The 24,236-nt window shown below is 45.9% G+C and overlaps 3 protein-coding genes across 3 annotated transcripts; 1 reads left to right on the forward strand and 2 right to left on the reverse strand.

Moving 5' to 3' along the window:
• Window positions 1–8,044: 8,044 nt before the first annotated feature.
• On the reverse strand, window positions 8,045–10,164 carry LOC136768393 (zona pellucida sperm-binding protein 4). Its single transcript, XM_066722579.1, has 9 exons — window positions 9,921–10,164; window positions 9,639–9,826; window positions 9,436–9,533; window positions 9,221–9,351; window positions 8,943–9,132; window positions 8,709–8,856; window positions 8,550–8,628; window positions 8,300–8,419; window positions 8,045–8,214 (listed from the first exon to the last, which is right to left on the reverse strand). The coding sequence occupies exons 1-9, from the start codon at window positions 10,135–10,137 to the stop codon at window positions 8,093–8,095; spliced, it is 1,293 nt and encodes a 430-aa protein (XP_066578676.1). The 5' UTR covers window positions 10,138–10,164; the 3' UTR covers window positions 8,045–8,092.
• Window positions 10,165–14,079: 3,915 nt separating this feature from the next.
• Window positions 14,080–16,838, reverse strand: LOC136768428 (placenta-specific gene 8 protein). Its single transcript, XM_066722647.1, has 4 exons — window positions 16,751–16,838; window positions 15,627–15,757; window positions 14,502–14,644; window positions 14,080–14,354 (listed from the first exon to the last, which is right to left on the reverse strand). The coding sequence occupies exons 2-4, from the start codon at window positions 15,748–15,750 to the stop codon at window positions 14,208–14,210; spliced, it is 414 nt and encodes a 137-aa protein (XP_066578744.1). The 5' UTR covers window positions 15,751–15,757; window positions 16,751–16,838; the 3' UTR covers window positions 14,080–14,207.
• Window positions 16,839–18,063: 1,225 nt separating this feature from the next.
• On the forward strand, window positions 18,064–22,787 carry LOC136768395 (zona pellucida sperm-binding protein 3). The gene is made up of 9 exons (XM_066722582.1): window positions 18,064–18,460; window positions 20,136–20,254; window positions 21,068–21,153; window positions 21,230–21,407; window positions 21,563–21,680; window positions 21,769–21,854; window positions 21,959–22,047; window positions 22,249–22,365; window positions 22,627–22,787. Exons 1-9 carry the CDS (start codon window positions 18,104–18,106, stop codon window positions 22,740–22,742), a joined length of 1,266 nt encoding a protein of 421 aa, XP_066578679.1. The 5' UTR covers window positions 18,064–18,103; the 3' UTR covers window positions 22,743–22,787.
• Window positions 22,788–24,236: the final 1,449 nt, after the last annotated feature.

Genomic DNA, 24,236 nt, shown 5'->3' on the forward strand with positions numbered 1-24,236 from the left:
ACAGCTGTCCGTGGCATTAGGTCGGCACACGGCTGCACTACAGTGGATGAACACCTGGGGGAGCAAGAGATGCAGCTCAATACAAACCCATTCAATCCAGTGAAGCCCATTGAGCTCCTCTGACAGGCCCTCACCGTCTCCTTCAGAGGGAGCTGGGAGCCAGCGTCCACAAAAGTGAACATCTGGACCACAAAGCGCTCATAGTGCGTTGGGTACAGCAGCCTGGAGGAGCCGCCCACAGGAATCAAGCTGGTCTGGTATGGGTCATCTCTGTAAGGACACCTGGAAGGACAACCACAATTGTCAGCCAATCGATTTTCTCACATTCTTGTGCTTGTTGTATTTTGTACTGATTGTATTACTGCGCTTTTGTAATGCTTTGAAATGTGTCTTGTGTAAACTGTAAAGCTAGACACAACTATGTTAGCACTATTTTAGCCCGATTTGGCCATCCCACAAATCTGTTTAATATTTTGCACTCGATACAGCACGCTTGTGTAAGGTGACGTGTTCAGCCACTTCGAGAACGGAGACCGGCATCAGCCAATCAGAGTAGAGCTGATTGAAAAAACAAACAAACAAAAAACAACAGTAACAATAAACATGACAGGACTATTTGATTTTCATAAATATTCATTCAAACACTTTAACGCAAATCGTTGTTATGGGGCAGGTTATTTAAAAATGCTCTAATACAGGGGAAATAATATTGTCAAATTAAAATACCAATTATCTGTAATTGACCCATGAGCCCGTTCCCGTATATATACCCCAATATAACAGTTTCACACTCGTCCAATTTAAATCTGTACGCTTGTAGTAATGGAATGTGACATGGACTGAGAGTTTGCTGCATCAGAATGGTTAACTCATATTGTTTTGTAATATATTTTTATATATAATACTGTGGGATTATGTTGTAATCTATCTGATATCAATGTTTTTTCGTCTTTATAGACAAATTAAATGATTCCATCATAATGACCTATGAGATGAACATCGTTAGATCACTTCATAAACAAATATTTGTTTTGATTTGTTTCAAATTGAATTATTTGATGATATTCTATACCATCCTGAAATCTCTGGCACATTACAGAGTCGTGCACAGAGCCTGGCCACTTGGCTGCGATATGTGAAATGAGGCGGGTGGATTCACAGATCATATGGGAATAACTGACTGAGGTCAAGTCATGGAGGAATGAGGGGCAATATCGTCTACTGATAAGAACTGGCATTGTTTTGCCATTACAATGTTTAATTGTTTGCATCAGTTGCTGAATTGTAGAGGTCAGTGATAACGTCATAAGCACCTGTACATTAATGCTGTGAAATGATCTCCTGCTCACAAAATCTGCCTCATTTGGTCCTGAGGTGCCTGATGGGGATCTGACTGTACAGCACCAATGCAGTTGTGGATCTCTGGATAATAACGATGACTTTAAACTATAACGACAGGATTACCGATTCATTAAATTGTGTGGAACATCGTAGCAGCAGCTTCGCCGGTATTTTGAACCGAGTACAGGAATGCGCCACTAGCAAAACAGCACAGCGCTGCGCACAGAGCTAATGAGCAGCTCAGGGATTTATTCCCTACATTACACCTCACCGACTGAATGTGTAGCGCTCAGATAGAACCACATGTGAACGATAATGAGACAAACCTCCGCATTGACGTTTTGAAACATTGAGAGCCGAGATGCCCGTGCATGTTATTGACCAGACAGATCCAATAGGTGTTTGGTCTTATTGTATCGGGGTGCGTGTGTGTTGATGTCCGGTTCGGGGTCAGTGTGCGGGAATACACGTGTAAATCATAGAGGCAGCGGCAGAAACCAGAGTTATAATCCTCCCACTGGGCAAGACTGGATGAGATGCTGAGACTTCGGTCGGAGAGAAACGCCTCAATGCAAGCTGTAGTGCGATGGCGCCGCCTGCCGAGTAGAGCGGGTACACCTTCTCCAAACATGTTCGTCTAGTGTAGTAAACATTACAACTAAAGCCAGAAATCGCTGCAGTTGGGCAAGGATCTGCTTTCATTCACATGTTTATAGCCCCCCTGTCCAATATGCCATCTACCATCCCTCCATTTATCCCCCCCATAAAACTGCAGTGCTATGGAATATGGAGCCTTTTACCTTTCCACATGACTGCAAGGTCTCACTTGTATGATGGGGACTTCTAGCAATGAACACCGTAAGAGAGATTTGATCATATAAATAAAAAGGATGGGGTAAACTCCAGGGAGGGTGGGTGGGTGCTGGTCAGAGACTCACACCTATGCAGAAAAATGATTATCTACCCATTAGAAAACGTACTTAAATTAAAAGTATCAATTACACCCTTTATTACAGGAAGGAATGAGTCTGATCAAACTCAAAGTATTTAAAAAAGGGTAGGCTGAGGAAGCCTGAGCACAAGAGCCACGACACCAGGGACCACTTGCTTTCACACTTTTATTAGATTTTCAGCACCAGTCTACTTTGCCCCACTCCACCCCAAAGCACAGACTCCAGGACAGTGATGGCAACTTCTCCAGGAGATGCCTGGAAAGGAAGAGAAACCCATTAGAAGCAACATTAGCCTTTAAAATCCATGAGCTTACCAAAGAGCTGCCATGAACCTCACAGCACAAGCAGTGGTTTAAAAAACTGCTACAAGAAATAAGGTTAGAAGCCCCATGTGAACTCACAAGCATAGGTCACAGTCCCACACCCTCCTACCACCTTCATGAGGCATCATACCTGCAGGACAGCTCACAGTTATGGGGAAGTGCAGCTCTTGCGGCCAGCAGCCCCCCAGTACATCCTGGGGGCTTTCCCAGGGTGCTTCAGGGAAGGTCTTGGGAGGTGTGAAGCACTGTGCCGGGGTTTTGAGTGAACACTGATCATCAGGGGGCCGAGGACCCCCTCCCAGTCTAGACAGGTCAAACAAGAAGCAGACACTGAATTAACTGCTCAACATCAACATCTTTACACCCCCTCCCCCTAAAGTGTGCAGTGCACTGGTTTGAAACCCCAAAGATAAACATCCCCTGAGTTAAGCCAGCAGATGGAGACAGGATGCACGATACCTGCGCTGGGAGTTCGGTTTCTAGCTCTCCCGGAATATCTGGACTGGAGGGCAGAGCCACAGGTGCACACTGAGTCGCTCCCATCCACAGACGGCCACCTAGAGAGACCGGGGGGAGGGGGGGTCAGCAGGAGCTCCAGAGAGCACAGGCCCCCCAGTCCCTCCTGGACGCTGACCTGTTGGCTCCAGTGTTGAAGGAGAGCGCCTTGTTCACAGAGTCCACATCCTGGGAGACTGCAGTCACCTTCAGCAATCAGGTGATGTAGATCTGGAAAGCAATGGAGAGGCATGACTCTCCCACCAACAGATAGGACAGCCCTCACAGCTCCACACAGCCGCCCTACAGGGACTCACCGAGCTCCTGGAGTCCTGATTGAACCTGAAGGCGTCCAGCTGCATCTGGAGTTTGGTGGAGTCCAGGGGTCTCAGCATGAACTGGGAGCTGGAGCCGGTCACCTTGGCATCATTCAAGGTCCCAAAACAGAAGACCTTAAACAGCTATTGAGGGCACAGACTCACCCGTGGTTGCCGATGAAGATGTAGCTGGGGGAGGAGGTCTGGTCAGGCTGCAGGGTGGCCACACAGCTGTCCCACAAACAGCCGCATGGGCACATGGTTGGCCTGGTTGACGGAGGCTTGGATGTTCAGGATGTCCCCCAGGAAGTACACATTGGAGGGTCTCTGGGAGCTCCAGTCATCTGTGGAGACATGAAACCCCTCCAGCACAGAGCAGCGAAGCAAGAGGGGCGGAGGGGTCGGGCCCTACCAATCATGAGCTGCAGTGAGAAGTCTAGGGGCGGGTTTACGAACGGGATGCGATCTTGATCTCGATCTCAATTGTGTTGTACTAAACGGATCAGGGCTCAATCTGAGCTCAGATCTGAGATCAAAAATGATCGTGCTTTTGATCAGTATCAGAGCTTGATCCGACTTTTAAAATGCAGGAACTCTGTAGACTTCATCTAGTTCACCGATGTCCACCACGCAGCCCCGGGTATTTAAACAGGTTTTTCGGGAGGAAGATGTATGAAAGGGGTATACATTAACAGCATGAAGCATATTTAAGCTCACAGACATAACTGATCCTATTTTAGGACATACATCGAAGCACAGTCATGCCTTACCGAAACGTCTGAAGCTGCGTTTAGCGTTGAGAGATTTTGCAACCGCAGATTTCAGTAAATAGTAGGTAACATCATCGATGTGAAGTCTAGGAGTCTATGTGGACTCCTCACTTTCTACATCCAAACAGTGTGGGGAAGCAATTAAAAAGGCAAACAGAATGCTAGGGTATATTGTCAAAATGTAATGTTCAGACTGTACAATGCACTAGTCAGAGCTCATCTGGATACTGTGGACAGTTCTGGGCTCCACACTTCAAGAAAGATATCGCTGCTCTAGAGGCAGTTCAGAGGAGAGCAACCAGACTTATTCCAGGTCTGAAGGGAAAGTCCTACTGAGAGACTGAGGACCTGAACCTTTTCACCCTGGAACAGAGGAGACTACGTGGGGACTTGATCCAAGTCTTCAAAATCATGAAAGGCATCGACCACATCAAACCAGAGGAGCTTTTCCAGATCAGCAGGGACACACGCACCCGGGGACACAAATGGAAATTGGGCTTCAAGGCATTCAAGACAGAAAACAGGAGACACTTCTTCACACAGAGAGGCGTCACAATCTGAACAAACTCCCCAGCAATGTGGTTGAAGCTGAAAGTTTGGGAACATTTAAAAATAGTCTGGATAGGATCCTTGAATCACTTAGATATTAATGGACACCAAACGAGCACGATGGGTCGAATGGCCCCCTGTCGTTTGTAAACTTTCTTATGAAGTCTGGTTAAGCACAGAAACAACGAAAATGTGACTTACATTATTTACAAAGATTTGCACTTTCAAATAAACAATATAGCCTAATGTTTCTACTGTTGTGTCTTTATGGTGAGGTGCAGTTTGTGTGCGATTAGGTTTTTATTTATGTACATTATTGTAAATCATAATGTAAAAGCCCTTATTTCTCCAGCGCCCCATTGCAGACTGAAGACGAAAGGTGACCGAGCCGACAGAGCAGCTCCACGGCTGCGCAGCCCTACAGAAGCGCCACTCCATAGTTTTAAGACATTTGTTAACTCACATTTTTAAAAGCTGTTAAGGATCTCTCTTTGTTGCAAGTTTTTTGCTACCCCTTTGTTGCCTGTTGGATCTTGTCTGTTTTAACTGTTTGACTTGTAGCGCTATTGTGTATAAGAAAATCGCGTTATAAATACAATTGATTATTGGCAAATTATTATTATTATATTATGTTTGTAGTTGAGGAGTTAAAGAAACAGTGGCGTAGCTTGTGAGCGCACACCAGTGCAAGAAACTGGAAAGGTTGTGTACTTAGTGCGGTTTTAACGGATCCAAAGGACAGTGTCCTTGACGGACAACTTTTCGGGTTACGGACTAATTAATTGAATGTTTAATTAATACACTTGTCAGCAATACAGCACAGTATAGTTTTGTGATAGTTTACGATTGTGGTTGAGTCATTAGAGCAGTAGAGGTTCAAACAGCCGCTCAGAGATGGAGAGCCGCTTCATGTCAATAGGAAACTGCTGTCACCGCAGCGCTGCTTATAATCGGATTAAAAAATCCGATCAGCGGAGCCGGATCTTGATCTGCTTCTACAGTGCCTTTTCATGATCCGGATCCAGTGAGCCCGGATCCGATCCTGTTTTCTGATCCTGTTAGTACAACCCGCCCCAGGTGTCAATCATCTTAATTGGGCTTCAATCGGAGCCCAACAATACCGAGAAACAGCCTTATTTAATCTACTAATAACAAATATAATAAACCCATTCTCAAAATATGTACGGGATTCTCTTTGGTGATTTCATGTATGAATATGTGTATGTTGTCATATTTTTGTCATGTCAGGTTATTTTCATTATCAGTGAAAAGGCTACAGCGAGCGGCGCTGGCCTCATCAGAGGCGGGTTATTATGAATGGGTTAACCAGAGAGACAGAACCGTCAATAGTTATATTTAAATGACAGGAATCGACGAAATGCGCTTGACAGATAGACCAAGACCCGGACACACGGATGGAAACCGAGCCCCTCGGACTCCTGCAAGACCCTCTTTGCACCAAGAGTGGCGGGAGTGGGGAAGCATCCGTGTTTTCTCAGGACTCGGACCACTGCTGTTCACATTGCAATAACCAAGTGAGCTCGGTTCGTCTTGTAGGAATAAAACACAGGATATTTTCATGATACATTAAAAGTGCATATGAAATGGCAAGATAACATGTACAATAACAAATATATAACCACGTGACAGTCTCCTGATGCTTCCACACACGGACGAGTTGACTGTGTGCAGGGTGTCTTCATTCTGCTCAGATCTGAGCAGCAAGCAATTCAGTTTCAAAATCTGACAGTCTGTACCGTAAACGCATCCAATATTTAAGCATGTAGTTATTGAATACAACGGTCTACTATACACTCACCTAAAGGATTATTAGGAATACCTGTTCAATTTCTCATTAATGCAATTATCTAACCAACCAATCACATGGCAGTTGCTTCAATGCATTTAGGGGTGTGGTCCTGGTCAAGACAATCTCCTGAACTCCAAACTGAATGTCTGAATGGGAAAGAAAGGTGATTTAAGCAATTTTGAGCGTGGCATGGTTGTTGGTGCCAGACGGGCCGGTCTGAGTATTTCACAATCTGCTCAGTTACTGGGATTTTCACGCACAACCATTTCTAGGGTTTACAAAGAATGGTGTGAAAAGGGAAAAAAATCCAGTATGCGGCAGTCCTGTGGGCGAAAATGCCTTGTTGATGCTAGAGGTCAGAGGAGAATGGGCCGACTGATTCAAGCTGATAGAAGAGCAACTTTGACTGAAATAACCACTCGTTACAACCGAGGTATGCAGCAAAGCATTTGTGAAGCCACAACACGTACAACCTTGAGGCGGATGGGCTACAACAGCAGAAGACCCCACCGGGTATCACTCATCTCCACTACAAATAGGAAAAAGAGGCTACAATTTGCACAAGCTCACCAAAATTGGACAGTTGAAGACTGGAAAAATGTTGCCTGGTCTGATGAGTCTGGATTTCTGTTGAGACATTCAGATGGTAGAGTCAGAATTTGGCGTAAACAGAATGAGAACATGGATCCATCATGCCTTGTTACCACTGTGCAGGCTGGTGGTGGTGGTGTAATGGTGTGGGGGATGTTTTCTTGGCACACTTTAGGCCCCTTAGTGCCAATTGGGCATCGTTTAAATGCCACGGCCTACCTGAGCATTGTTTCTGACCATGTCCATCCCTTTATGACCACCATGTACCCATCCTCTGATGGCTACTTCCAGCAGGATAATGCACCATGTCACAAAGGTCGAATCATTTCAAATTGGTTTCTTGAACATGACAATGAGTTCACTGTACTAAACTGGCCCCCACAGTCACCAGATCTCAACCCAATAGAGCATCTTTGGGATGTGGTGGAACGGGAGCTTCGTGCCCTGGATGTGCATCCCACAAATCTCCATCAACTGCAAGATGCTATCCTATCAATATGGGCCAACATTTCTAAAGAATGCTTTCAGCACCTTGTTGAATCAATGCCACGTAGAATTAAGGCAGTTCTGAAGGCGAAAGGGGGTCAAACACAGTATTAGTATGGCGTTCCTAATAATCCTTTAGGTGAGTGTATATGTGAATAGTATAATCAGCCTTATGGGCGATTGTATCGTCTATAAAAGACAATATAGTATTGTGGTGTCCCCTAAATATCCGTCTCCATTTTACTACTACCATATACCTTTATAGTGCTACTTTACAGAACACATTAAACTTAATAAGGTGTAATCAAAGGTTTCTTTTATAGCAATTTGTCATTTCTGACACTTGTTTCCTCACACAAGCAAGACTCCATGGCATTCCTAGAATTAAATGCACACGAGACAAGAATGGTTACATTTCAATCATTTTATTGAGCCATGACAGATTTAACCTCCCCATTCAGAGTGGGGTCTTCTGCACCAGGGGCCGCTCTCTCCACACAGCAGCCAGTCCCAGAGCACCGAGCACCAGCACAGCACAGGCAGCCACTCCAAGCACAGCATAGCTGAAGACCTGGGGCCCTGTGGGGACAGGAGAGGGACAGGCTGCTCACAAGGGCAGAGGACACAGGGCCAAGCCCCAGCAGAGTCCAGCTCCCCTCCTCACCTTCACTGGGAGAAGCCCTCCTGTCCACAGCAGGGAGCTCAGAGGCCATCAGGATCACTTCCCCACTGGACACCACTGCAGTCCCCCCAGGGGCCCTCTGCACTGAGGTCACAGCTCTCCCTGCAGGACAGGAGCAGCATTACAGCAGCCAAGAGCAGGCCCAGTAACAGAAGGGCATTTCTCCAGTAGGATCTCCCTGTGCTGGCATTGAGATCCATCAATCCCCATCACACTGGAACCAGCTACTCACGTATTCTGCGGCTGCACTGAGGGACACAGCTGTCTGTGGCATTAGGTCGGCACACGGCTGCACTACAGTGGATGAACACCTGGGGGAGCAAGAGATGCAGCTCAATACAAACCCATTCAATCCAGTGAAGCCCATTGATCTCCTCGGACAGAACCTCACCGTCTCCTTCAGAGGGAGCTGGGAGCCAGCGTCCACAAAAGTGAACATCTGGACCACGAAGCGCTCATAGTGCGTTGGGTACAGCAGCCTGGAGGAGCCGCCCACAGGAATCAAGCTGGTCTGGTACGGGTCATCTTTGTATGGACACCTGGAAGGACAACCACACCCAGGTCAAGAGCTCTGCCCAAACCAGCAGCACAGGTTGGCCAGCAGGAGAGACAGGGCTCCAGTTACCCATTCACCAGCAGGCTCCACTGGGGCTGGCCGAGAGGGTTGGAGGTGGACGTTGCCCAGCAGTCTTCCAGGGTAAGGACGATGTTGGGGTCAGTCCTGTTCAGGATGCGAACCTCAACATACACAGGATCCCGCAGGACCTTGGTCACAGGGTAGTCCACATCCCTGTAGTAGGAGTCATACACGGCTTCTACAGAGGAACAGCAGGGCTGTTAGGAAGCCAACATGCATTGGAAGCCCTTCACTGCCACGGCCCTGTGGACAGCTGGGCACAGTACCTGTTGCAATCCTGAGCTCCACACTGAGGGGCCCCGGGGCCACGACTGAAGGGGGAGGGGGGGCTGCAGTGTAGACTACAGCCTCCACAGGAAGCAGCTCACTGCCCGAGTACCGGCAGAGGAAGGTCAGCCTGGAGGGAGAAGCAGCCAGCAGTGGATCAGTCGGGACCCTCACCAAGGGGAAAGGCCACTGGGGGCACAAGGGAGCCACTCACTCATAGAGGCTGTCCCTGGTGATGGAGCCATCAGGCCCCTTCTGAACGTCAAAGGCAGAGGACATCATGTTCTCATACAGCAGGTCTCCCCCCTCAGCCTGGAACACCAATCACAGCCCACATTAGACACCAGACAGGGGGCACAGCAGGCAGCAGCTCCACACAGGGCTGCGATGCTCCTGGCAGTGCTGGGAGAGGCTCACCTTCAGGATGCTGCCGCAGGCACTGACTGGGAACTGGAACTTGGCAAAGCCAGCAGTGGTGCTGACAGGAGTACAGGGGGCGCTCTGACCCCCCAGCAGGCTGACGGTATCGAGGCTCAGCGGAGGGGTGGTGACGTCCCTGGGCACCACAAGCACGAACTGCCCATCCGTGGTGCACTGCACCGTCACTGCAGGGAGAGGGCAGTATTGTAGCGAGGATTCAATCACACCAAGAGCACGACCTGCAGATCTGCAGCTGTGTTTCACTGGCGACCCTCTCACCGTCACTGCTGTAGTAACAGCGCTGTCTGGCCCTCGGATCAAAGCAGCAGTCACTCGCCTCACAGTCCGCGCTACTGACCGCCGGGTCTCCACACGCCATCTTCTCAGCCTCACTGACCTGACATTTCTGAACCTGGGCTAAAGACACACCAATGGCTGCTGCCAGCAGCACAGAGACACAAACCCAGACCCGCACATTGATCCCACACTTCTCCATCTCAAAACACTACAAGCGAAGTAGTGAGAAGCCGCGCTCAGCTCCTTAAATACCTCCGAGCCCTGATTGGCGGAGGGCAGCGATTGGACAGATCCGAATTGGCGCTTGTGCGTGATGAGTCCTGCAGCGTGTCCGGCGTGTGCCAGGCACAGGGGTCAGGGTGCCTGGGCACTGTTAACACCGGAGACTGGGTGGTGAGGTGCGTGTGAGAAAAGTACAATAATTGCCGATTACCCATTAACTGTTTATTACCATAATAGTACTATTAGTACTACTACTTAATACATTTCATGTATTATAAGATCAAATTTCTGTATGTGGCCGTTGTTTTTGCATAATTTATTAAATGAATATGTAATTTGATTGATCATTGTTTAAGCGTAGACGGATCTAAAAGGCTGTAAATGCTCACTGCTGATTGGCAGGTGACGTACATTCCGTCGTTATTTTAGAAGCAATTAAAAACACACAGCAGACGTTAACAAATATTTCATTAAATGCTTCTAACATAGTGTGTATGAGGTTGTGGGAGCAGTAAGTGGTTGGCAGAACTATGTAATTAAAATGAAGAATTGAAGATCATTTACATCATATCCGCAGTGCCAGAAGAACATGAACCTGAGACTTGTGTGGAACACTATTGAAGCAACATCTTACACGGGATTTATAGCGCAGTCGTTCCCGATCCTGAAATTCAAATTACACAATTTGCGTAGAGAACCGCCTGCGATTGGCGTCTGCGGACGCCAGCACCATTAAAACCACTACCGCACCCAGACCGTTTCTGTGAGCCTGCATGGCGCTATATAAATACAGCTCAAAACTGACACTACCGCACTAGCCTGGCGCCCTACCTCATATAGCTCCCAGGCAATTACGATCAGGTGCTGTCAATCACGGGTTAATGGCGCAGAAGCAATTCACACGATTTCAATTGAAATGATCGGCAAGCCTCGATAAACTAGTTGAAGTCCGAACCTGCGCGGAGAGGTAATATTCTCTGGGACTGTTATTCATTCTGGGTCCCAGTGCGCGGGAAACAGTATGGGGCGTAGATGGGCAGACTACATTTGGGTTATACAGTCCGGTGGACACCCTGTCCCGTGTCACAAGCAATGTGCGTCATTTCTGCAGGAATGCATTTACAAAGCTTTGTACACAAACCTACAGACCGATATCAATGTAGACAACAGCTCCGTGTAGAAATGTGGGCTTGAACCATTTTCCTTGTTCATTTTACTGATAGAATTAAGTACAAGAGGGCGCATATATCTTACTAACTTGTACCTGGGACAATGTTGAAATCAAGGGCGAAACTGACACGGGGGACGTGGGGACGTGTCCCCTCCAATGTCACAGGCAAGCGATTTAATAACATTGTAGCGATCCTGGCCGGTGTATGTATGCCAGTAGGGCAGCCCAAGGTGGGGGGAGGATGTAAATGTATGTATGCAGGGTGGCCTGGGTCAGTTCGCGGACCCTGTCTGTGTGAATGTGTGTTACATGTGGGGTGTTGTGTTGGGTTAGGGCGGGAAGTTTGTGGGTTAATTGTGGTTGTGTGGCTCCGCCCGTCTTTGGGTGGTACAGCCGGGAGCGGTGATTGGGTGGGAGTCAATGGGAAATCCCTGTGTGGAATTTATGCGGGTCTTATTGCGATAGTGGGGTAAGTGGTGAAAGTAGGTGTAACTCTTTGAAAAGACCAATGAACACCAGTTTTGTTTTGGAAGACTTCTACTTCTTTTGCTTTTATTTCAACAACGACCATTAAAAGGTTAGGTCGCTACAATAGTAATGTGTTTATTCCGAACAATAACAGGAAGGTATTAAGTATGTTAACTAAGTAGCATAGTTGTGTCTTATAAAATAAAAACAAAAAACGAAATCAAAAAGTATTGAAGTGTTCATATGCATACAGTTTTTAATCTTCTCTATCAGACAATTGTAGGTAGTTATGCTAACGTTGCTCTGAAAAACACGGTTACATGGAACAAACTTCGTCATTCTGAATGAAATTATTCAAGTTAATAATTTTTCGTCATTATGATTGAGGAGATAATAATGCTTAGTTAGACACTAATCTTTAATTTAATGTCAGCCTATTTGCATGTCGTCTGTTTGCACTTTGCAAAGAAATGTTTTTCCAACTTTTTTATGTTATTGTCGCCTAAACCATATCTTCCTTATTTTATCACTGTGAGATCTAGCAACATTAAAAACAAAAACGTGGTTTGTTTTGTGTTTTATGGTTGTTATTTTAAAGGGAGATTAACGTATTTATGCCCATAGTCTTTCCTTGAAGGATAATGTCATATGAAGAAGATTAAACTTTTTTTTTGGCAACACCCCCCCCACCAGGATTAAGGCACCGCCCATAAAGTCTAACCCAATTCAAACACTGATTGAATCCATCCCATGTTTTCCCCTACGCCTTGCCTAACGACACACACACACACAATCCACTGTCGATGATCCACCAGGGGAGCTGTCGTCAAAACTGAACGGACCGCAAACCTACATCTTTTACAGTGGTGTGTAATCTGATCTCACAGGCGCGTTAATTAATGCACATGTAATGTCTTGTCTGCTGGAGTAAAATTACATGTTTTGTCTGAGCAGACATAGTAGCTGTTCTAATTTTCTTAAAGAACAGTAAGTTACAGAAGCAGCCATCATTCCTCTCATTGCATCTAATCTTCTTGCAAAATGGCATATACGTACATTTTGACGAGGTAAAGGCTACTATGTCTTACAGCTTTTTGTTTGTTTTTACTAATTTACCAGAGTGATCATCTGAGACTGTGGCAAGGGCGAGCAGTATAGATGTTAGGGATGAGATGGAGCATGTTCACGTCAGGGACAGGGCAGAAGCTGAGCTCAGTGGTAGTAAGGAACATCAAACTCATATTAAGTTGTTGAATTGACCAAATCCATTATATAATTTAGTGTATATTAGACATCATGAAGCAAAACCTTTCTTTCAATATGCTATCTGTAGGTTATTTTTTCACTCCCAGTGGTAACTCCTCCTTAAGGTTCACTTCTCATTTTTCACTTGGGGGTTGGTGTATGGTTTTCTTCTTTCTTTTGCTCTCCTCCCCCATTTAACCTCCTTTCGTGAGCAGAAGCCGGCCTGCCTCTGGTTTCCTCCGTCTGTGGTTTCGTTTCACCGGTGCAGGAGTGTCTGTTGGGTGTTACAGGAAATCCTGGTCTCTGGGGGCAGCTCTCTGCTCTGCTGGCTGCTCCTGGGGGTTACGGTTGGCATGTCTTGCCCATGTGGTGCGGTCCTCTGTCCTGGAGGGGGAGTACTGTGATTCGGGCAGGGGTGTGGGGACACTCGTGTGCATGTAAGAGCAGACTAGAATGACAGCTCTCATGCTCTCACCAGTGTGCACTCTCACTCTCTCTCTCTCTCTCTCTCTCTCTCTCATCAGACCATAAATGAGCTCTATTGGCATGCCATTGTCTACAGCGTGAGCCTTAGATCAGCCAACCTGAGACAATAAGGACCTTATTAAATAACTGAGACCTGTTGGAACCAAAACCAGCAGAAGCCTGACTTTTAAATTGTGTAATAAAATAGTTGGTTCTTTAATAAGTTATTTATACAATTATATACTTACATTAAAACCCCTACTGTTTAAAATAATGAAAAGGCTCTGGTTTAGGAAATTAGTTCAATTAAGGGCCCAATTAAGTAATGGAAATCTCAGTTGGGACAAAAAACAGCAGTGTAGGGGCTCCTCCCGGACCAGGGTTGGGAACCACTGCTGTAAGAGAAACGAATGTAACACAAGCGCCACGTTGATGTCATCAACAAGCGCCAGGTGGGCAACTTAGGAAATTCAGTGTGTGCGACAGGGGATGAGCGCACAGTGAGGAGGATTCAAGCACTCTCGCTGCCCTTGACCAGAGAGGAATAAAGAGGCACAGAACACAGTCAGCCAGCAGGTGGAACAGCCCTGATTTTATTTGTTATATTTTTTTTTTTTAAAGGAAGAGTGGAAGTCTGCCTTGGGAGGTGTTGTACCGCCTCCACCTCTCAGCTCGGCCATTCCACGGCCCTGGGGCGACTAGTACTGAGACACAGGGGCGTAGGCAGTGGTGGTGGACGTGTGGACGTTGATCATGTTCTTCCTGACCCGGACCTCTCGGGCCATTTGGCAAAGGGTGCAGCAGTGGCACCAGCACAGCATGGAGGCATCATCCAGGATGTTGCCCTGCACAGAGAGAGGGAGTGAGTGTGTGTGTGTGATTAGGCTGAGGAAGCGGCTTGTGTTTGTGCCAGTGATGGAGAGTGGTGGGTAAGGGGTGTAAGTATGTTAGCCCGGGGGTGATAACAGGACACTGCCTCCAGTGGGACTTACCCGGATGCCGTATCTCTCCCGGATGGCCGTCCGCATGGCGATCTCTCCTGTGCCGGGCAGCAGCCAGGGAAGGCAGCAGCTCTCGCCCATGTCTGTGGCGGTCTGGCACGCCAGGCAGGGCAGGCAGAACGTCCCGCAGCAGCCTGGGAGAGATCGGAGGAAGGAGGGGAGAACAGCAGGAGTCAGGGACAGCCTTGATATCACTTAACACCCTTCCGCTAATCAGGGAGCCACCCACAGGACTCTTCAGTGCAACGCCCAGGGTGCCATGCAGCAGTGCAAACCTCTCTCTCTCAGATGTATAATAACAGGAAACAGGCTAGCTGTAGCTAGTCACACAGTTAGACCGTGTGGTTTCTCTCGTACCCAACGGTGACTTTGTTTCTTTTCTCTTTCTCACAGTTCGAGAGATAGTATCAGGAAGTGGAAGGGAGGGGTGTGGGCACAGAAGTCACCAACAAATCCAAGATGGCCACTGTGTTTTGAAAAAGGCCACCTAGTCTAGGGTCACTGCCTGACTTATTTTCCATCAGACAATTTCAGTGGCATGTATTTTTCTGGTGCTAGCACTTTAAAATACACTAGGAAAGGGTGAAATACACAGGCAAGCACAAGCGATGCTTAGAAAGAGGAAACGAGACAAACAGGTGTGTTCAGCACCAGGGCTGCTGGGAAAACCTTTAAAAGCTCCCGATATTAGCTGTTCAATATGTGATTAACCATCTTAAAACCCCACCAAGCAAAACATTATTAGTGACCCTGGTGGGGCAGAGGGGTCAGTCGTGCACCCAGGGGTCCCAACCCCAGTCCTGGAGGAGCCCCCACCCTGCTGGTTTTGGTTCCAGCTGAGCTCTCAGTTACTTAATTGAACCTTAATTGAAATAATAATATGATTAGGTTTGACTTTTGAAATTGTGTAATAGAACAGCTGGTTCTTTTATAAGTTGTTTTACAATTCTATACTTAACTTCAAAATAATTAAAAGGCTCAGATTCAGGAACTTATTAGTTGAATTAAGGTTCAATTAAGTAATTGGGAGCTTGGTCTGAACACAGATCAGCAGGGTGGGGAATTGGAAGCCCTCGGTCTACACGGAGGTGCTGTCGGACGCATGCGCGGACTCACAGATGCCCATGTCGTCGAAGCAGTCGCAGATGCCCGAGTTCCAGGTGTCGCTTCTCTGGGCGCTGGTCACCTGCTGCACCACCACGGCGCCCGGCTGTGACATCATCGCTCCTGGAGCAGCCATGCAAACCCTGGGGGTGGGATCGTTTTAGGACCACAGAGAAGCATTCGGCACCGGCCGGCCAGACCACCTCCTAACATCGGGTACTGCTTATTATTAGTAGTAATATTAGAAGTAGTAGTAATATTAGTATTAGTAGTAGTAGCAGTAGTAATATTAGTATGATGATGTATTATTGGTAGTAGTAGTATGAATATTGATTTATTATTATTATTATTATTATTATTATTATTATTATTATTCATAATTATAATAATAATAATATTGCAAAACAGCGGGGCCAGATCCACATTTAATTAATTAAATAATTGTTTTGTTTCTCATGTACTTTCTTTTGTACTCAGATATATATATATATATATATATATATATATATATATATATATATATAGTGGTGTGACGAAGCCAATGCTAAAAACTTAATTCAGTTAATTGCTTATAGACTTTTAATAATAAAAATGTCGAAATAACACCGGAAAAACAGACAGTTAAGGATCACTAACAGAGAAACGAAACTTACCTAAACGAAACTTTTGGGTACCACAAGGTAAAATAAAACAATCCGTCACACCGGGATATGACTGTAATGTAGCGATGCAGTAAGGTTTTTGGTAGATTTCTATATTTGGAAATATAGTCTTATCCCAAGTTCTTTTGAAATCTAAATTCAATTATCTAAATTATGTTAACAATTAAATTCTCATAATATTAATAATAATAAGAAGAAGAAGAAGAAGAAGAAGAAGAAGAAGAAGAAGAAGAAGAAGAAGAAGAAGAATAGCTTTAAGGCATTATACACTCAATTGTGCTGAAATGAACACTGAACGGTGGGCTTTAGAACTGGAAAGTAGTCGTTTTCACACCGTGTTAACAGCGTGCAAATGATCTAAACACATTTATTGATTCATATTTATATGTGCATAATATTAATAGCGCCCACATCAATATATATATTTATAATATATTTAAGTCTGCAGAAATCTTTAGACAGCAGTTGTCTTACCGTTGCGTTACTATAGGTGAAGGTACAGCGCCGATATGCACGCAGTGTTTCTGTGCAGTTCTGTACTTGCAGCTCTCACTGTGACTGAACCCCCTCTCCTCCCCTCCCCTCCCCTCCCACGATTATTTCCGCTATTCGCAGAAACACAGGCTCGATTTCATGAAAAGTTTAATGTCAGTTTCCGTCACTTGGCAAATTCAATGTGGACAAGTGCAAGGTAATACATGCAGGTAACAATAATTTCCACTATAATTACACTATGGGAGGAACAGAACTAGATGAAGTAACACATGAGAAAGACCTAGGAGTCAATGTGGTCTCCTCACTTTCTCCATCCAAACAATGTGGGGAAGCAATAAAAAAGGCAAACAGAAACTCCCCAGCGATGTGGTTGAAGCGACAATTTGTGAACATTAAAAAAATAGACTGGATAGGATCCTTGATCACTTAGTTATTAATGGACACCAAACGAGCACGATGTGGCGAATGGCCTCCTCTCCACTGGACACTTGCTTATGTTTCTAATTAGAGTCAGGAGCCACTGTCATTGAGTGTGGGGACCTGGAAGTCCGAGCAGGCCAAGTACAATACACCGATACAATACAATACAGGAAGAATAGCTCAAATATTCGTGTATATGTAATCCTGCATATGAGGGCCAATATTACTGCGCTATTGCGTATTTGCGCACAAACGCTCCTGGTGTTTTGAGGGCGTTGAGGCACCGTCCCATGAGTTTGAATTCAATAAATACATTTGGAAGTATAGACAGCAGCAGATTATATCGTTATACCTTTATAAACCCTGATCGCAGACGGAATTGATGTGCCCGCATGTGAGTATTGTGAAAGCTTGTACCCACACTTGTCAGTTACACATTCTGCTCTGTTACAGTCGGTGTTGTTGTACACTGTTATTTTGGATACACAATGTGCGTGTTAGAGTAATCTATATCTATATCTATAACTATATTTATACTCTGCAAAAGCCTGTCATTTTTTTAGATCAAGGCCTCACCTATTTTAGAATTAAATGCTGGTTGCGCCAGTCATAACCGGGGCAGACAGTTGCACACTCTCTTCGTTTTATTCTGTACAAATATATTTTATTTGCAGGTCTACGCATTACGTATTGGTGCGTTCATTCATCGTGCATTCATCCAATTCGTTCATGTAATTAAACTGGTTGAAATACTAATTGATCCGATGAGCGTGTTCAATTGGGGACGTCTAAGGACCACCTGTACACCATTGAACAAGCGCTATGAATTTGGGGTGGAGGGGGTTGGTCTATATAAGAGAGAGCATCCGCAGCCAGTGAATGGGAGGGTTGGCGGTCGGATAACCAACGACAATGGAAGGAGGAACGAATTGCTATCTGTCTCTGTCTGTCGTCTGTTCTATGATTGGCTTTTGCCACGCCGGACACTGGGCTGACCTGTCCCTGACCTCCTTTAGACCCACTCGAAAGGGCGTCTTGCAGCTGGCGTCTATCCCGCCCCTCTACCGCCGGTCGGTGACTCGGGCCTTGTCCGCCCAGTGCGGCCGGAGGACCGTGGAGGTGGCGGTTCACAGAGACCTGTTCGGGACGGGCCGGCTGATCCAGGCCTCGGATGTCCAGATGGGAGGCTGCACGGTGGCCCGCCAGGAGGCCTCGGCGCGGGTCCTGGTCTTCGAGTCGGCGCTGAAGGGCTGCGGGAGTCGGGTGACTGTAAGATTTTCCTGTTGCAAATGCGTTTAAGCAAAAGGGATGCATTTAATTCCCTACCACCACACGCTGGTAGTGTTTATATAACTTTGCACCTGAATGTCCTCATTAGTGTTGTCCTATTGCTGCTGGAGTCTGTCCACACCTCTGGGCACGCTGTGACCACTGGCCGTCCCTGGCACGCCGCACCGTGGGAACAGTGCAGTGGAAACGAAAACTATGACGAAACATAATCGTCAACGACCTATTTTCAGTGACGATAACGAGACGAAATAGTGTGTTGAAGAAAAACGGTAACTAAATAAATGTCTTCATATTTTAGTTGACTAAAATGTGACGAAACGAGAACTCCGCACAAGGCTAATGGACAGGAATGACAGTTTTGCGAGGCGGCTGGTGAAGGAGTTGTTTAATGGTCTAATCATACTCGTGCCTCGACTGTCACCGCAGTCATTTAGCGCAGCTAATCGCAGTTCTGCGCAGTTGTTCCGCCAATGGGAGCGGTGGGATTCTGCAGCTCTGCGCAGAACTGCGGAAATCTGCGCAACACAATGTGACCCGATTACGTGTGTTGCGCTAAACGCTGAATGGCTTTCTGTGGTTAACTATTGAGCTCAGCGTGAAGCTGATGCAGGTTGTTTCCAGTTATACGCCTTTTCCTTTGTATATAGGACCTGTAAGTGCGGGTCTTGTAATTAGTTAAAACTCGTAAGTATAGTCACGTTATGCGCTTACAGCATGAAGCGCAATTCACGCTTTGCTATAGTAGAGTTTAACAATATGCTTTTAATATCACTGTAAATATCCAATTTGATGTTGAACAGCGGGGGAAGTGTCTAAAAGAAATGTTTTAAGCAAAAGCTATTTGAAATGTCAGCGAATGTGCGTACTGGCATATACAAATGCATATCGCATGACCTTATATTTGAATTTTTTTATAAATTACGCGTGCATACATGGAAAATGAAAAATGCAAGTGTAATCCTATAGTTGCATTAAATAAAGTCCACTATATGCTTCCATACTGTTGTACTCTATTCTTATTAAACGCATTTTAAGAGACTTAAAAAATAATCATTTCGGTAACGTGACCATGACGTTTACAATAGCGGTTTTTGAAATGTATGCGACCATACAAGTAAATCAATGTTTTGCATCCATCCACTAATTGACGTAAACTTCACACACAGTAAAAATAAGATGCATGGCCTAAAATGTGACTATAATTACATTGACTAACCTAGACTAAAATGACAGCAGTTTGTCCACTAATAACTAAAACTAATGAAATACTATTTTATTTGGTAAAGTATTTTACATTTACAATAAAAAAAAAAAAATCAAAACAAATTGTAATACTTGTGATTAAAAAAAATTAAAATCAATTCTTAAAATCACTTAAAATTTTTAAAATCTTAGTGATTCATATAAACGCATAAACTCAAATAAACAAGTGCTTAAATAAAGAAAAAAATGCTACCAACAAAAGAGTCCAATACATTGAAAATAACTGAAAATGCTAATGAAAGATGAAATTACTCAAATGTGACTTAAACGGATAAGCATTTTAGTCATAAGACTAAATCTAAAACCGCTGCCACAATTAACATTGGAACAGTGCCAGCCAGCCATAGTGTGGAACTGCCCCATTCAGAGTCTGATCCCCCATCTCTTTCAGGTGACCTCCGAGAGCGTCGTCTACAGCTTCTCCCTGGTTTACCACCCTGCCGCCCTGCCCGGCTTTCCCATCGTGCGGACCAGCCCGTTCAGCGTGGGTATTGAGTGCCACTACCCGAGGTGAGAGGCACTGGACTCTCCCGGGTCTCGCCTGTCCTGTGTGCCTTCATTTCGCTGGTTCTGCAAGTCTGCATTTTTGGAGGGGGGATGTTACTCTGAACAAGCCCAGATTTACCCAATGGGTTACCGGCCACCAGGGGGCACGGTTGACAATGGCAAAAAAGTTTGTTGTCGTGCCTTTGTCCTTTCTGCTTTTCTGTACTAGTCCTAACACATTGATTTTTGAAATGTGTTCCCACTGCCTTGCTGTTTGGGTTCGGTTGTCCGGTTGTGACCGCTGACTTTCAATATGTAAAATAACCTCTCTCAGAAAATGACAGTGGAGCTCACAGGTGTATTCAACAAGCAAGCCAAAACAGTTGTTGAAAGACCCCCAACATTAACCATTTTTAAGTCAAAGCACAAGAAAAGCAGGAAAAAGCCCCTCTAACATGATACAATCGGACTCACTGATGTTATTCATGCTCATGAATTGTAGCTGTGCGTTTGACCATTCTCTGTAGTCATGCGGGTCATTGTTTAATGTAAGATTATGCTGTAGCAGCGCTGACTACTACTGGAACCGCAACAAGGTTTAGCCGTCTAGGCAATGTTGCATAATGTCTCGCTGTCCGTAGCGCCGACTACTATAATAGCAGTGAAACTTGCCTAGATCTCTGGAATTGTCATGTTAGTTGTGGGTGCTGTGTTGTGGAATAGGATGTGACTGGATCTCTGGCAACTCACGTTTTGACCTGACTGAACGATTGATCTTCTCACTGAATCCTTGCCAATAACTCAATTGTTGTTGCTTCCTCTCTGCAATGTGAGCAGCGATCCCCTGAAGCCCACCTGGGCCCCCTTCACCTCCACCCACTCTGTGGAGGATCTCCTTGACTTCTCCCTGCAGCTCATGACTGGTAGGGCCCGACCCCTCTGCCCCTCTTGCTCCGCTGGGCCGCTGCTCTGTGCTGGAGGGGTTTCATGTCTCCACAGATGACTGGAGCTCCCAGAGACCTTCTGAGGTGTACTTCCTGGGGGACGTCCTGAACCTCGAAGCCTCCGTCCACGGGGCCAGCCGTGTGCCCCTGAGGTTGTTTGTGGACAGCTGTGTGGCCACCCTGGAGCCTGACCAGACCTCCTTGCCCAGCTACACTTTAGTAGAGAACAAGGGGTGAGTGGTCACCTTTTATTATTCCCATGCCTGGAAACTAATCTTGAGCTGGACCTTCAAGCTATGATGAGCTTGTTCCCACCCCCTGCCACTCTTTGTACAAAGCGCCTTTACTTGCCACAACTCTCATTCGCTCTTCCGGTCTCCAACTCAAGGTGTTTGGTTGATGCCAAAGTGACCGGCTCTCACTCCAGGTTCCTGGACAGACTTCAGGATGACACACTCCAGATGCAGCTGGATGCCTTTAAGTTCCATGTGGGATCCAGGAGCAAGGTGGGGCTTCCTAACACGGGAGAGTTAATGTAGTCAAAATAAGTGCGACGCATGCCTGCAATAGAAGTCTCCCTTCTCTTCCTTCAAGATCTACATTACCTGCCACCTGAGAGTGACAGATACGTTCCAGAGGGTCAGTGTGGTGGACAAGGCCTGTTCGTTCCTGGACAACCGGTATGGTTGGAGGGGAGGTGGCCCTGTACTAGAAGTAGCTGAAGTGGAAGGCTTCCCTGGTCTCCCTGGTCTCCCTGCTCCTCATCCTCCTCTCTCCCTCTCAGGTGGAGCTCCGTGGACGGCCTGGACCAGGTCTGCGTCTGCTGCGACGGGGGGCGCTGTGGCCGGATCCGCAGGTCCGAGCCCCACTACGGCAAGTCTGTTTGGTCTACTGATGTCCCCCTCTGTTAGAACCGGGCTGTTTAAAAGTGTCGAAGGGTTGAAGGTTTAGCCATTTTAACATTGGTGGGGGGAGCTTGAACCCCACCTAATAAAATCTCAACCACCCAACCACAATGGCAAACAGACTCCCTGCTCTCATCTCCCCTCCCTCCCTCCCTCCCTGTGCGGCCAGGCCGGGCAGGGGACGTGACAGTGGGGCCTCTCGCCGTCCTGGATCCGGTGGAGGACCACCCCTTCTCCTTGTTGCCGGCAACACGCGGGCTGAACAAGGACCCAAAAGGACCGAAGGGTAATCTGTCTCTCTTGCTTGTTTACTCCCTCCCCCGGACCTAAAAATCCACTTTAGTTGTGATCTTTCGGCTCTTCTGGTCACCGATCTTGCTATCACACCAACCTGAGGTCTGACAGTTTTTTCGCTGCCAGGCTTCTGATTTGGCATTGGTGTGAAACCACTTGTGATCCTGATTTTAAGGGGACAGGGGGATTAGTTTGAGATAATAAAATGTCTCCATCTGTCCCTTCTGTAAAAATGGGTCCTAATCTCTTGCAGGTTCCTCTGCTGTGATCGCCATGTCGGTCATGGCCGCTGCGCTGGGTCTGGCCTGTGTGGCAGTCGTGGGGGTTGGCGTTCAACGAAGGGGACGGCGAAACCCATCATTTAACTGAATTTAAAGCAAAACGGAACTAATAAAGTCTGTGACCAAAAATGAATCTTTTTGGCCTGTGTTTTGGGGGATCGGGGCAGGCTGAGGGGTACAAAAGTGACCGGGCATCCTCTCTGGCCCATCTGCTTCTTTTACTAGTTCACCTGGCCTGTGTACACTGTAAATGTGAATAGTATACCTTACTAGATAGAACATGGCAAGTTTACTAAATTGTAATGAAATTGAGTTTACTATTAGTGGTTAATTGTTGTGCACATACTGGGGGCACTACTTCACAATGTTATTTAAATTAACTTACTCAATTAATCTAATCCATTTGCACACCCTCCCACCTCACACGTTGCCGAAGAGAAGCCGTTCTGAAAACCAGAAAGAAGAGTCTTGCATTAAGGTAATCTTTTTAATTTCCAGAACGTAAAACTTTTGCATGTCTTCTAATTCTTCAATGTATTGTGCTTTGGCTAATGTTACTTTAGTTTTAGATGGAGCCCAGTTAACTTTAGTGAGTAGAAAGAGAGAGGCAGAGACATCAGACTGTAAGGGTTCATAACCCTTTTGAGCAGTGTGTTCAGTGCTCTGCCGTGACGCGGGGAGTGACTGTTTTTGCACACGTTAAAAATGCCATTTCTGCAGGGCACAGCATCTCTGTTCATCACAGAGGGAAAGTGGTAAAACCTCTGAATTGAGTCAGTTGGTTATTTACATACTTAAACCGTAATGACATGGTATATGAAATTACAATCACACTTAAACAATCAAAACCAGAAAGATCGAGGGTAAGAATATAAATAAGTTTGCTTTCAATAAATTATAAATATTTAAATTAGTGTTGGAAACGTGTTTTTGGTTGCAATAAAGCACTTTGAAGTTTGAATGTGTGAGAGAGTGAGCAAGAACAGGGAAATGATTAGTTGACTGAAATTTTACTTTTTATTTTCTCATATTGGATCAATGGATGTAGATCAGAGGAGCTCAATCCTGGTCCTGGAGAGCCCCAATCCACTCACTCTTACAGGTCACCCTCAATCACCAATTTCTAAACACTGGGAACACATGTGAGTAATTAATCAATTAAGCAAGTCAACCCAGGGACCTCTGCCCTCAGGAGGCTGCAGGTATTCAGATAATTGCTCCACTAGTTTCTAAAGGACTGAATTTGCCAAATCACCTTCAATGATCAGAATGAAATCCTTCCAGGTGTTTATAAATTAGTGATAAAAGGGTGACTTCTAAAGCCTGCTGGAAAGGGCCTCTCCAGGACCCAGGGTTGAGCCCCCCTGATGTACTGGAATGTGTTCTTGATCAGTATTTACATTGTGTGTGTATATGTGTATATATATATGTATATAAATGTATATAAATTTGTTCCATTTGCAGTAGGAAACGGAACACTGCATTTATTTTCATCCGGGAAGTGCCATAACTTGCGCTCTTGTGAGTTAGTTGTAGTGTTTTGAGCATGTACATCCAACAGGAGGATATTTTGTTTTGTTTG

Source organism: Amia ocellicauda, chromosome 14 (assembly GCF_036373705.1).
Source record: "Amia ocellicauda isolate fAmiCal2 chromosome 14, fAmiCal2.hap1, whole genome shotgun sequence".
Taxonomy (NCBI): domain Eukaryota; kingdom Metazoa; phylum Chordata; class Actinopteri; order Amiiformes; family Amiidae; genus Amia; species Amia ocellicauda.

Coding starts and splice junctions, on each gene's coding strand:
- LOC136768428 (XM_066722647.1), bottom strand. CDS start 15,750: ATGGCTGCTCCAGGAGCGATGATGTCACAGCCGGGCGCCGTGGTGGTG. Junction 14,645..15,626: donor CTTCGACGACATGGGCATCT/GTGAGTCCGCGC, acceptor GATCTCTCCCAG/GCTGCTGCGGGACGTTCTGC. Junction 14,355..14,501: donor GGGAGAGATACGGCATCCGG/GTAAGTCCCACT, acceptor CTCTCTGTGCAG/GGCAACATCCTGGATGATGC.
- LOC136768395 (XM_066722582.1), top strand. CDS start 18,104: ATGGAAGGAGGAACGAATTGCTATCTGTCTCTGTCTGTCGTCTGTTCT. Junction 21,154..21,229: donor CTCCCTGCAGCTCATGACTG/GTAGGGCCCGAC, acceptor ATGTCTCCACAG/ATGACTGGAGCTCCCAGAGA. Junction 22,366..22,626: donor GGACCCAAAAGGACCGAAGG/GTAATCTGTCTC, acceptor AATCTCTTGCAG/GTTCCTCTGCTGTGATCGCC.
- LOC136768393 (XM_066722579.1), bottom strand. CDS start 10,137: ATGGAGAAGTGTGGGATCAATGTGCGGGTCTGGGTTTGTGTCTCTGTG. Junction 8,420..8,549: donor TCAGTGCAGCCGCAGAATAC/GTGAGTAGCTGG, acceptor CCTGTCCTGCAG/GGAGAGCTGTGACCTCAGTG. Junction 8,215..8,299: donor GAGGGCTTCTCCCAGTGAAG/GTGAGGAGGGGA, acceptor CTGTCCCCACAG/GGCCCCAGGTCTTCAGCTAT.